The sequence below is a fragment of the Pseudonaja textilis genome, chromosome 4 (genome assembly GCF_049901715.1).
Source record: "Pseudonaja textilis isolate UNSWEBS1 chromosome 4, rPseTex1.2, whole genome shotgun sequence".
Classification (NCBI taxonomy): Eukaryota; Metazoa; Chordata; class Lepidosauria; order Squamata; family Elapidae; genus Pseudonaja; species Pseudonaja textilis.
Genome location: NC_141993.1, coordinates 46,575,976 through 46,589,288, shown reverse-complemented (window position 1 = coordinate 46,589,288; position 13,313 = coordinate 46,575,976). Strand labels below are relative to the sequence as shown.

General features: G+C 36.5%; 1 protein-coding gene across 1 annotated transcript in view; it reads right to left on the bottom strand.

Annotated features, from left to right (window-relative positions):
- CFAP43 (cilia and flagella associated protein 43) overlaps nucleotides 1-13,313 on the bottom strand; it is a 66,145-nt gene that overhangs the window by 25,572 nt on the left and 27,260 nt on the right. The window contains exons 15-20 of the mRNA XM_087932779.1: nucleotides 5,986-6,155; nucleotides 4,527-4,676; nucleotides 3,555-3,685; nucleotides 2,604-2,772; nucleotides 1,238-1,342; nucleotides 24-101 (exon numbers count right to left, since the gene is read on the bottom strand). Of these exons, the coding sequence (XP_087788905.1) occupies nucleotides 24-101; nucleotides 1,238-1,342; nucleotides 2,604-2,772; nucleotides 3,555-3,685; nucleotides 4,527-4,676; nucleotides 5,986-6,155 (803 nt within the window). The remainder of the gene's footprint in view (nucleotides 1-23; nucleotides 102-1,237; nucleotides 1,343-2,603; nucleotides 2,773-3,554; nucleotides 3,686-4,526; nucleotides 4,677-5,985; nucleotides 6,156-13,313) is intronic.

The following is a 13,313-nucleotide window of genomic DNA, read 5'->3' as shown; positions in this document are numbered from 1 at the left end:
GCTGGTGATTTATTAATGCGTACCTTTTTGCGAAGCACTTTAATTCCGTTTTTTAGTTCTTTTTTCTTTTCAGCAAAATGGTCAGTTTCATCCTTGATTGCCTGAAATGTCACAAGGGACAGTTGAATGGAAACTGTGCAATTTTTTGACATACAAAGCAAAACAAGGTAGACCAGCATTAAAATGTGAAAACTATATTTTGTAAAGTTGAAAAACAAATCCAACCACTATCCCCTGCTAGCTCTTTTTCCCATATTAAGATTAAGTAATACAAAATCTGAGAAAAATAGCAGATCAAGTCACTTCTAATCCATTAATCCATAAAAGTTCAAGCTTTAATTAAATCTCCATATTTCATGTAGAATTCTGTGCTATTTCTAGTTTGGACTGAAAAAATTCAAAGGAATAACTGAACTACTTACTCAGACAAAGATCTAGTTTACACATCCAGTATCTCATCCAACCATGCATTCTTAGGGAAGGAATTAGCAATGAACTAAGATCCACTGTCTGCTTCATTTTCCTAGTTCTTCTAAAATGTCTATATCTCAGGTAGACCTCGACTTACAATAATTTATTTAGTGACCATTCAAAGTTACAACAGCACTGAAAAATATAATTTTTCATACTTGCAACCATTGCAGCATCCCCATGATCATGTGGTCAAAATTTAGATGCTGGCAAATTTATGATGGATAGCAGTGTTCTGGGGTCATGTGATCATCTTTTGCAACCTTCTGACAAGCAAAGTCAATGGGAAGATAGATTCACTTAATAACTGTGTTACTAGCTTAATGATATTGTTATAATTACTGTTATAGTTACTGTTAAGCTGCAGTGATATAACAACTGTGGCAAGAAAGGTCATACAGTAGGGTAAAATTCACCTAATAACTGTCTTGCTTAGCAACAAACATTTTGGGCTGAACTGTGGTTGTAAGTTGAGGACTACCTATATGGAAAGGGACTACATTGGGGATTATAGAATATTCCTACGCTCTGCTTTTTCTTAATTCTGACTTTTTCAACATACCATGGCTAAACCAATCATGGCATCCTATAGTAAACAAATGTATTGCTTAGGTAGAACTGAGCATGTGTCCTACATTCCTTGGTTTTATTCATAGTTAATTTCATCAACTTTAATCAAGTCACAATAAACAAAGAGACAAACAGCCATCTGTCCATTTTAGAACTTACTGCAATACTTCAGTATTATATTATATTATAAAAGTACCTTCTCTGCTTTCTGATCTACCCATGAAATCTCCTCAGATTTTGCTTGTGTAAGTAAATAGTATTCATCTTCATCGGTCACGTCAATGCTTACTTTTCTATGTAACTTGGATGAAAAAAGCTCATTTACAATATAGTTAAATAACATAATGTATTCTGTCTTTAGTTGAATAGATAGATATATAATCTATATTTCAACTATAGTATCAGATTCTTGCTATATACTTAATTTCAGGGTGGGAAGTAGAAATTAAATTAATCTAAATGAATTATTTTACTGAACAATTATTACAGAATTAAGCATGCTTTCAAATTAACGGTTTGCCTGATTTTATACATTTTTGCCATTCATTATATTCTATTACTTGAAAAGGGATTGTGTATTATATCAAGTATTATATCTACCAAAAGGCATTAAAACAGTACTGGTGTTCATATTTAGAAAGCAAATGTGTGTGCATGTATGTATAGTGAAGTATTTTCCTCCCTTTCCTTTCCACCTTTTTGAAAATCCTAGATGCAGAGACACACACTTTTGCATATCTTCTTGGATCTGAAAAGGAAATAGATGGCAGGCTTTGTAGATAGCCTGTGTGACCTTCTTTCTATATCTCCATTTTGCTGGGAAACAAAAGCCTGGATTCTCTGCTTCTATTCAATAAACATTATGTTACAAAAATCCTCCTTCCTTCCATATTTGGCGCTAAATAAGTATAAAGATCATCCAATACAGGGCTTCTGAACGAGTTGAAAATGAATTTATCAGTTGTTTCCTTTCATATTCTAAAAAGATAAATATTAACCACTTATCTATACATTTTCCTATACCCCTTATAGCAGAAGTATTCACAGATGAGGGTTAAAGTCACTAAATTGTCCATGGCTGAACAATTGAAGCTTTCTTTTTTTTTAAGGTCAATAGAAGACAATTTTCGAAGCTCAGAGTTAAATTGTTGAATTTTGACGTTCTCTGAATTTGATTGTTTTCTTCAGATGTTGATATTACCAGGCTAGGTAACATCATTGGAGTGGGGGTGGGGGTGCCCTGATTATGTTATCCAGCCCAATAATGAAACATGTGCAAGAAAATAACCAAGTTCAGAAACCACCATGATCCCATTTTTTTAAAAGTAGTGAGGTTTTTGATGGTGTAAGGACAGGCATCTTGATTTTTAAGATTCCCTGTGAATGACCACACATCACTGGTCTACAAGGCTAGTTATATTATCAATGAAATGAAAAAGAAAAATAACTTTCAACCACAAAGATTTAATAGCAAATAATTAACCTAATTCTATCTCCCATTTTTATCTTCTCAATATTTATTCTATTGCTTATATTTGCTATATATTTAAATAGTGTAAGACCTGTGAAGAACTAGTCTCAAATGATATGCTATATGTGGGTTTTGATGCTATTGCCCATTCTTCCATAATTTTTATAAATGAGTTTTCGCTGAAAATATAATCATTAAGTTTGAAAAGAAGTTGCGTCCCAAAGTCAACTGCATCCTTCATTTTGCGTTCCCCAATTTTCCTAGAAGAATTAAAGAAAAAAAAGTCAAAAAAGAAAATATGGCTAAGATCGTTAAGCAATCCTTAACAGATGGATCAAGTATAATTTATAAAATAATCTTATGCATCCTTAAAAAGAACTACATTTATTAGTGGGGGACAAGAATATAACAGATTCCCCAGTTTGGCAAATTTTCCAATGTTCAACAGGTTTACTGCAGATTTTTATTGTAATATTTAAAGCTTGCAGTCTTCAGCAAGCACTGAATATACTGTTATTATCATAAAAATTAAAATAAAATTATCATAAAAGTGATTTAAACTTCCTTCCTTGCCTGAAGAACTTCATCCTGTATCTATATACCTTCACAAGAATTTCAGGTAACATAGAATATCTTATTCTCAGGGTAGATGACTTCCCTTGAATACAAATGTACAATTTTTCTGGTTTATTCACAAATCATTTCTAAACAATTTCATCAATAATTGTAGAATTACAGCCCTACTTTGCAGAGTAGATGCAAAACAGAAGTAGAGAGGGACAGTTTTCCCCTAAATGTTTTAGTATATACCTGATGTATTTTGAATAAATGCATAGTTATTTCTACAGAAAATAGTAAGATAGTATTTGGTTTTAATCAAATTAAAAAATCTCTTAAATGGGTTGGGGGCTAAATAATTCTATCAGATAGTTTAATGCAAATCAAAATATATAAAAGCAAATAGCCATGTTTTTAAAAAGCAGCAGTCTGCTGAAAATCTGAATATTTTATATCATCCTTTTATTTGTCAATATGTACATACTTCCATTTTAGACAAACAAGAGCTCCATCCTGGGTTCCGGTGACAAGTATATTTTGGCTATCCAATGAGAATGCCAATGATGTAATTCCTCGTCCATTATATGAATGGCTGTATTCACAAGTCAGAATATCCTTAAAGAAAGATATTTAAGAAAAAAAAATGTTTTATCTACTTGCTAAGGAATTTATTGTGAGGAAAGACTGGAAAGAGGTAATGAAAACTTTTGCAGGTTGCATATAGTTTAATTATGTGGAAAGACTAAAAATGCTTTGGTAGCATTGGCCTGAGTTGAAGCATTGGCAAATGTTGTAGTTGTGAAATATATTTCAACTATGTTTACATTTATTTACTAATTCTAACAAATAAATATCAAATATGGTCAGATTTCAAAAAAAGAAAATCCCATGGTTTACAGATAAAGATCACTACTGAGAGACACAGATAAGTTAGTGATAAATGAACTTTGAACTATATAAAACTCTTAATCTTTTGATCCTATCCTGTACAAAGGAAACACTTCCTATTAAGAAATTTTGAAATTATTCTTTCAAACAACTGATTAAAATAACTGATAAAACCATACACTAAAGCACTGTATAAAATATACAAAATAAGCAATGAAAATAATAATCAAAAAGTTTAAGTACTGGAGCAGCAGCAGTCCATAAAAGGCATTTGAGAGTAAAGATGTCTTTGCCTGGTACTGAAAAGGCAGCAAGTATATCTTTAGTGGGAAGACATTCCAATTTGGCGAGCTCTCAGGCAGAATCAATCCTTCTGCCAACTCCTAATTTCTATAGTAGTTCAGTTGCATGTTTCAGTCCCAGTAGAACAGGTAAATTGAAACCATCAGTGTGCAAGTATTTAAGGTACATATTTACTGTTTGTAAATATGTACCTTAAACACCAAAGAAATTCTTTTGATGACTCAGAGGAACAAAGATCAAATCAAAACTAAATTCTGACAATTACCAGAGTTAAGGCATTATGGATAAATAATAGCCCACTCTCTGCAGCTGAAGCTAGCCATTTATCATGAGGTGACAAACACAGGAATGCTTGTCCAAACTGTTTGCTTGGTATCTTCTTCTCTGACATGATTGGTTGATCTTTTGATGTCACCTGTAAAGCAAAACAGCAATACCATATAACTGGAATATTGAAGGTATCACAGGAATATTGAGGGTAGCTCCTGTCAAATTAAGGAATATCAAAGGTAGCTCTTGTCAAATTAAGAAAACGAATACAGTATAACCAAACACATAGCAGATTGGATATTATTTTGCCTCCTGTAAGTACCAGGTTATCACATTATGTAGAGTGCTGTTAGTTTCTCTGTTGATAATGTCCATTGATATAATGCTCCCATTCTCCTTCGATAAACCTAGAATAGAGTTGGAAGGGACCTTGGAGGTCTTCTAGTCCAGCCCCCTGCTCAAGTAGGAGAACCTATAGTATTTCAGATAAGTGACTGCCTAGTCTTTTCTTAAAAACCTCCAGTGATGGAGTGCCCATGATTTCTGAAGGCAAGCTGTTCCCCTGGTTAATTGTCCTGTTAGGAAGTTTCTCTTTCTTTTTTCATATCTCACTTGAAATTCCATCCACAGAAATATTCTTTAGTTCCTCGCAGTCCCAGCTTTTCTGGCCTGATACTAATTCAATTCTTGTTCAATTCTATCTCGTTTGATATTTCTCTCAGTTTTTATTCAGCCTTTTATTTCACATACAGCTCTGAGCTACATAAAGCAGTGGCAGTAATCCTAGTCTGATGAGCTGCCTTAAATTCAAAGAGACCTTTTCTCCTTAAATGCCTTCTACAAGCATAGCAGTTTCTCGCTGCACAAAACAAACATTCCCAGAATCTGTCCATTTTTAAAGGACAAAGTTGGGAAATGAAATAAAGGCTAATCTATACAGCAGCATTTTAAGATCTAAAAATTCAATCTGGAGTAAAATGAGATTTTTAATAATATTGTAAATAAATACAGTGTATTGAATAAATTTAATTCTTTTCAGAAAATAAACAGCCCAGGGGCCAAATTAAATGACTTATTAAGTGTGTTATCATTTTTTTTTATCTCTTTGAACTTTTGTATTTAATCAACCATCTCAACTTATGCATAGGCATGCCTGGGATCAAGAGATGTTTGAATAATTGTTTCCCCAAAACCACTTTCCTTTAAATATGCTATTTTACATCCTAACAGGAAATACCTGTTATGGGGAGAGTGGGGATATAATTTTTATCGGGAAATTGGAGAAGATAGATTTAAACTTTCTCCCTTTTGTTCTACAGTTCTGGTTTGGACTATGAAATCCAGAAGTGCAATTTCTAAGAAAAAAAATTAAAGGAATTGCATACATTTGCATAAATTTATATTTTGCTTAATTTGAGCCATAATTAAAGTTTATTTGTGCAAGGAGGACATACTTTTCCAGTAAGATGGTATCTACAAATGTAGGAAGCCTGGCTCGTATAGGCAAGTACTGTTTCATCCTTCCGCTTGACCAGAGAAAGTAGTGGGAACTCTAATTCGTACATATGTTTCTGAATGATACTGTCTTTCAACAGCCCTCTTTCTGTGATACACATTTCATTGTCTGCAGATTTAAAAAAGATAAAAAGGAGAAATGTTTTTTGTGTAATATTTTTTCTCTTAGAGAATATTAGTTAAGAAAAAAAAACAGATTTAATTGGGTCTCCCAAAGTATGTAATTACAGCCTGGATCTCTGGATTATTTGTATTTAGCTTTTGTACCTGGCATTTTGAATGAACAGTATGAAAAAAATTCCACAAGTATATATTGGAAGTTTCAAAATCAAGTTTTCACAAGACTGGGGGGGGAGCACAACACTTAAACCATTTCATACATAGATACATATGAAGAGTATTCCAATATTAAATGCACACATTACTGTATTTTTCACACTATAAGATGCACTCCCCCCCCCGAAAGTGGGTGGAAATGTCTGTGCGAATGTTGCCAAAGCCCCGCCTACCCACCAATGATAGGTGGTGGCAGCAATGCCCACTACCTGGAACAGGCTGAAAATGGGGCGCGTGGAGGCCAAAAATGGGATGCACAGAGGCTGAAAATGAGGTGGTGGAGGCATCTATAGGCAGTTGTAGTGATGGGCAGCGATGGCAGCAATGAGTGGCGGAGATCCCCGCAGTCTGGACAAGCTGACCGGCAGTATTCCAGGAGGCAGATCCAACTGCCAATCAACTGTTCATGCAAAATCAGGCTGTGCTGAAGCTGACCAGGCTGTTTGCTGCAAGGAGGCAAATTTCTGAGAGGCAGAAGCAGATTTTTTTTTTTTTTTCTCCCCAAAAGCTAGGTGCGTCTTATGATCTGGAGCGTGTTAGAGTGCAAAAAATATGGTAATTTTAAAAAATTGGCAAACAGAAGTGACTTGCAAATCACAGCTGTAAAAAAGAGTTATTATACCTTCGCATGAAGTTGATAGTGCTTTTACTACCAGAATATTAATATTTGATCAAATATTATTATTGGGCTGATACACATTTTAAATCATTATCTAGGGCAAGGGTCTGCAACCTGTGGTTCTGGAGCCACATATGGCTCTTTGGGCCCTCTACTGCGGCTCCCTGTCGGCTGATCCCACCACTGCCTGGCCCCCCCTCCCCATTACTCCTCGCCTGGCCTGAGAAGGTAAGGGTGATGGCAGGGGGTAGAGACTTGCTCCATATTCCAGTGCAGGGGGTGACTGAGTGGGAGTGAGTGATGTCGAATTGGCCACGCCCACCCAGTCATACTGGTTGTTAAATTATTGGCTCCCAATGTTTTCTTTTCTGTGGGAAACAGGTACAAATGGCTCTTTGAGTGTTTAAGGTTGCAGACCCTTGATCTAGGGTGATAATCTAGGAAAACAGCCAGTTTGGTATCGTAATTAAGGCATCAAGATAGAAACTTGCTATGAGTTCTGATCCAGAGTTAGGCATGAAGCTAGGCCAGTCACTCTCTCTCAGCTTTAGGAACAGTGGTGGGATTCAAATGTTTTTACTACTGGTTCTGTGGGTGAGGCTTTGTGGGCGTGGCAGGGGAAGGATAATGTAAAATCTCCAGTCAGAGGTGGTATTTGCCAGTACTCCGAACTACTCAAAATGTCTGCTACCGGTTCTCCAGAACTGGTCAGAACCTGCTGAATACCACCTCTGTTTAGGAAGTAGGCAATGGCAAAGCACTTCTGAGAATCTTGCCAAAAAAATTGCAGGGACTGTTACCAGGAATCGATACTGTTGGGTATATGGATACACCAACCAGGTTTGGGTTGAATAAATATGTAAACCTAGGATTAAGTGTCTATGTAGCTTTAAGCACAAGAAACTGCAATGTCATTGTGGGTGCGGTTGCAGGCAGTAATAAAGGTAGGAAGGGAAACGTAATAGACCCGGCTTCTGGATGCACCTGGTTCTGTTCCTGGTCTGCTGCCTGCTGGAACGTCTATCTGCTTACTTTTGATGGCTACTGTGCCAGATACCATTTCAACTGAACACAAAGACTGTTTGCTTGGTGAGCTGAGGATTCAGCGTTGTCTTTGAGAGAAAGGTATCGGAAGGAGAAGATATTACAAGCAGATAAGAACATTGTATTTACTGTTAATGGACTTGATAACTGGATTGATATACTGGATTACTGACATATGGACTGAATGACACTTCTTAATCTCTGTGTGAATTAAATAACTATTTTAAAACCACAAACAGTGTTTTTGTCTCCAGTGTGTGTATATTCTTGGGCCCAGCCTCTCTCTCATTTGCCTGCCTGGCTTGACTGCTGCTGCACACTCTGCTAGGGGGTTTATCCCCAAACACTAACATTGGTTATGGGCCCAGCAGAGTGCGCACAGTCTAACTAACCAGGATATAGCAGTGAGAGCTGGTGTGAGTTGCACATTACTGTAAATATAAACTGTTTGTTAAATAGTTATTTTTCTCAAGAGAAATGGCACAAGTAAATTTGCCAAGTCTGTCCATGATATCCAGACTAGATGGAACAAACTATGTTTCATGGTCAATGAAATGTAGTTTACTTCTACGAAGAGAAGGTTTGTGGGACATAATTACAAACCCACCAGATGTATCTAACTTAAATCCTAATAATGAAGAGGATTATAAAAAGATACAGAATTATGAAAGAAAGAATGAGCAGGCTTTGTGCATCATAGGACTGACTCTCTCAGACCAGCAACTGATACATATCCGTGGAGTAGAAAATGCTGCAGACTGCTGGGATAATCTCAAAAGGATTTATGTTCGAGACAGTGTAGGAGCTCATATCAATCTTACACGGAAGTTGTTTAGAACACATCTTGAGAAAAATGGAGACATGTTAACTCATTTAAACTGTATGAAAAGCATTTTTCAAGAATTACAAGAAAAAGAGCTTATTTTTAATGAGTTGCAACAAGTATACATCATACTGTCTTCTTTGGATCGAAGCTATGATGATTTTGTGACTGCATTAGAGGTGTTGCCAAAAGACAGTTTATCAGTAACTGAGATTACCGGCAGGCTATTAGAAGAAGCCAGGAGAAGGTTTGAACGTGACCAGCTGAGGGAAGATAAGAATAAGGAAGAGAAATTATCTTCAAAGCTTGAAGGAAACCAGCTGTGTAAAGTAAAGCACCCGGAAGAAGAGAATTTATCTTCGACGGCATACACAATTAAAAAGTGTTTTAATTGTGGAGGCAGAGGACATTTGGCAAGATTCTGCAGGAAAGGAAAAAGCCAGAATGTAAAGAAGCCAAAGAAATCCTTTGAACTGGCCATGTTTGGCAATTGTGATATGAAGAATGATTTATGGGTGGTGGACAGTGGTGCATCCCACTGCATCACGAGAGATAAGACAAAGTTTATAAAAATGTCTACAAGTACTCAACGTATATCACTCGCCAATGGTTGGCACCTCAAGGCCAAGGGTGAAGGTATTGCTTATTGTCCATGTTTAAACCAGAATATAAAAATGTTGTATGTACCACAGTTAAAGATGAACTTACTTTCTGTAAGAGTATTAGATAAACTAGGATATGTGGTTACATTTAAGAATAATAAGTGCATACTGGAAAGAGATGGCAAAAAGGTAACTGCAGCTTTAAATGGAGCATTACATGTCTTGCATGACAGTAAGAAAGGGGAGGCACAGACTGTATTTAATAATGACAAGCCTCATGATGAATGTATCCATTTATTGCATAGACGTTTGGGGCATGTAAATTTTAAAATGCTAAAACACACAGTGGAGTTATCTGAAGGAATAAGGTTAAAGCCCTGTGATAAGTATTTGCGTTGTAATGTCTGTTGTGAAGATAAGAGTAAAATAATGCCTGCAAATAGGCTAAATGGTTTCAAAACTACAGAACCTTTAGAAGTAGTATTTGCAGACATTATAGGTCCAAAGAAACCCAGTATGGGGGTGCTCGATATATACTGAGCATTATGGACCATTACTCTAGATATGGGTTTTGCTACTTAATGAAAAGCAAAACTGAAACATATCAACACTTCTTCAAATGGTTAAAGTTTGCTGAAAGAAAAACCAAACGGCAACTGATAACCTTGGTGACAGATAATGGTACGGAATTTGTTAATAGCAAATTCCAGAGTAGATTAAAGGCAGCTGGAATAGCTCATAAGACATCTGCACCATACAGACCACAACACAATGCATTTGTTGAAAGGCGAGGCCAAACATTGCAGGCTATGACCCGTACTATGTTAACTGATTCTGGGTTACCTGATTCTTTGTGGGGGGAGGCCACAATGTGTGCTAATCATTTATTAAATAATGTGGTTAACTCAACCACTGGTGAAATACCATTCACCATGTGGCATGGCAGGAAGCCTGATTTGAGTTACCTGCACACATTTGGTGCACCAGCATGGGTGCATATCCCTACACAACTCAGGCGTAAAGGGCAACATAGAGCTAAACAATTTTTCTTCGTTGGTTATCAAGCTAACCATAGGGCATATAGGTTTTGGGAGAAAGGCACATCTAAGGTGTTATGTAGTGCCAATGCCCAATTTCTAGAGCACGTAGGATGGGATAAGTTAGAGCAGGATAGCAATAACGAAGTGATTATTGAATCATACAGAAATCCCATTAAGTATCCCTGTAACTTTAAAAATAATGTAAAGGAAGAAGTACAGGAAGAAGCACAGCCCCTAGAGGAAGAAATAGCTGAGGATGAGGAACAGGTAGTAACTCAACCAAGCCCAGTAATTCCCAGAAGGACTACACGTATTTCTAGACCGCCTGATAGATACCAGGCTAATACAGTGTGCCAGGAAAATAGAATCCCAAATACTGTGGATGAGATTAAAAGATATCCTTCTAAAGAGAAAGAAAATTGGTATGCAGCAATTAATAAAGAATTGAAGTCTCTGAAGGATATGCAAGTGTATGAAAACGTGAGATTACCTAGTAATGAAAAACCCATTGGCTGCAGATGGATTTTTAAAATAAAAACAGATAAAGATGGAAACACAATCCATAAGGCAAGGTTAGTAGCCCAAGGCTTTAGACAAAGTGCAAAAGACTATGATGAAGTATTTGCACCTAGTCTGAAAGCAGCAACTTTAAGGGCAGCATTAGTGTGGGCAGCAAGCAAGCAATATATAGTTAACCATTTAGATGTGGAAACTGCTTACTTGCATGCTCCACTAAGACATACTGTTTATATGAAAAGGCCTAATGGATTTAAAGAAGACAATAATAATGATAATGATTGTTGGTTATTAAAGAAGAGCCTTTATGGTCTTAAACAATCGGGCTATGAATGGAACCAGTATATTGTGAAGGAACTGACCAATATAGGGTTTAAAGCTGGTTTAGCCGACCCATGTCTATTTAAGAGAGAAAAGAATGGGAAGATATCATTATTATTGTTGTTTACTGATGATATTGCTCTGATGACGAAGACTAATGATGAAGCAAATGAAATAATAACATCATTAGCCAAGAAGGTAAAAATCAAGCAATTAGGGGAGATAAAGAGATATCTAGGTTTGAATATACTGAGAACACAGAAAGGTTTTAGGATATCTCAGGAAGATAAGATATCTAAATTGCTAATAGATTATAAGATGGAACTTTGTAAGCCTGCAAAGACTCCAATGAGTCAGGATATTTGCAAAATGGATACACAAAGTCCCAAATGTGATAAGGAACTGTATCAATCTTTGATTGGTAGCTTATCATATATTAGCAATTGGTCAAGGCCAGATATTGCTTTTAGTATTAATCAGCTGGCACGACACAATAATGACCCGCTTCAATGTCACTGGATAGCATTGAAAAGAATCCTAAGATATCTTAAAGGAACATTACACCATGCACTGTATTTAGAACCAAAAGGTGATCTCATTTTGAGTGCTTATGCAGATGCTAGTTTTGCAGCAGAAAGAGATACTAGAAAGTCGACTTCAGGAACAGCCATAATGCTGGGTAAGACATTAATAGGCTGGAAGTCTATAAGGCAACAGCATATAAGTTTGTCTACTATGGAGGCAGAATTCTCCTGTTTATCTTTATTGTGTACTGAGTTGATTATGTACAAACAAATGTTGAAGGATATGGGTATAACTGTAAATTACCCTATAGTAGTACATGAAGATAATCAGGCAGCAATTCAAATGGCCACTAATATTGCAGTTAAAACGAGAAGTAAACATACAGATTTGAGGTATCTTAATGTAAGACAATCTGTACAGAGTAAATTGATACAGCTGGAGTACTGCATGTCGGAGGACAATGTAGCTGATCATTTTACTAAAGCCCAAGGTGCTATTAAGCATCTAGAGAGTTGTGAAAAATATGGGTTTAGAATGTAAAGGCATTACATATTTATGTCACCCAAAAGGGGAGAATGTTGGGTATATGGATACACCAACCAGGTTTGGGTTTAATAAATATGTAAACCTAGGATTAAGTGTCTATGTAGCTTTAAGCACAAGAAACTGCAATGTCATTGTGGGTGCGGTTGCAGGCAGTAATAAAGGTAGGAAGGGAAACGTAATAGACCCGGCTTCTGGATGCACCTGGTTCTGTTCCTGGTCTGCTGCCTGCTGGAACGTCTATCTGCTTACTTTTGATGGCTACTGTGCCAGATACCATTTCAACTGAACACAAAGACTGTTTGCTTGGTGAGCTGAGGATTCAGCGTTGTCTTTGAGAGAAAGGTATCGGAAGGAGAAGATATTACAAGCAGATAAGAACATTGTATTTACTGTTAATGGACTTGATAACTGGATTGATATACTGGATTACTGACATATGGACTGAATGACACTTCTTAATCTCTGTGTGAATTAAATAACTATTTTAAAACCACAAACAGTGTTTTTGTCTCCAGTGTGTGTATATTCTTGGGCCCAGCCTCTCTCTCATTTGCCTGCCTGGCTTGACTGCTGCTGCACACTCTGCTAGGGGTTTATCCCCAAACACTAACATTGGTTATGGGCCCAGCAGAGTGCGCACAGTCTAACTAACCAGGATATAGCAGTGAGAGCTGGTGTGAGTTGCACATTACTGTAAATATAAACTGTTTGTTAAATAGTTATTTTTCTCAAGAGAAATGGCACAAGTAAATTTGCCAAGTCTGTCCATGATATCCAGACTAGATGGAACAAACTATGTTTCATGGTCAATGAAATGTAGTTTACTTCTACGAAGAGAAGGTTTGTGGGACATAATTACAAACCCACCAGATGTATCTAACTTAAATCCTAATAA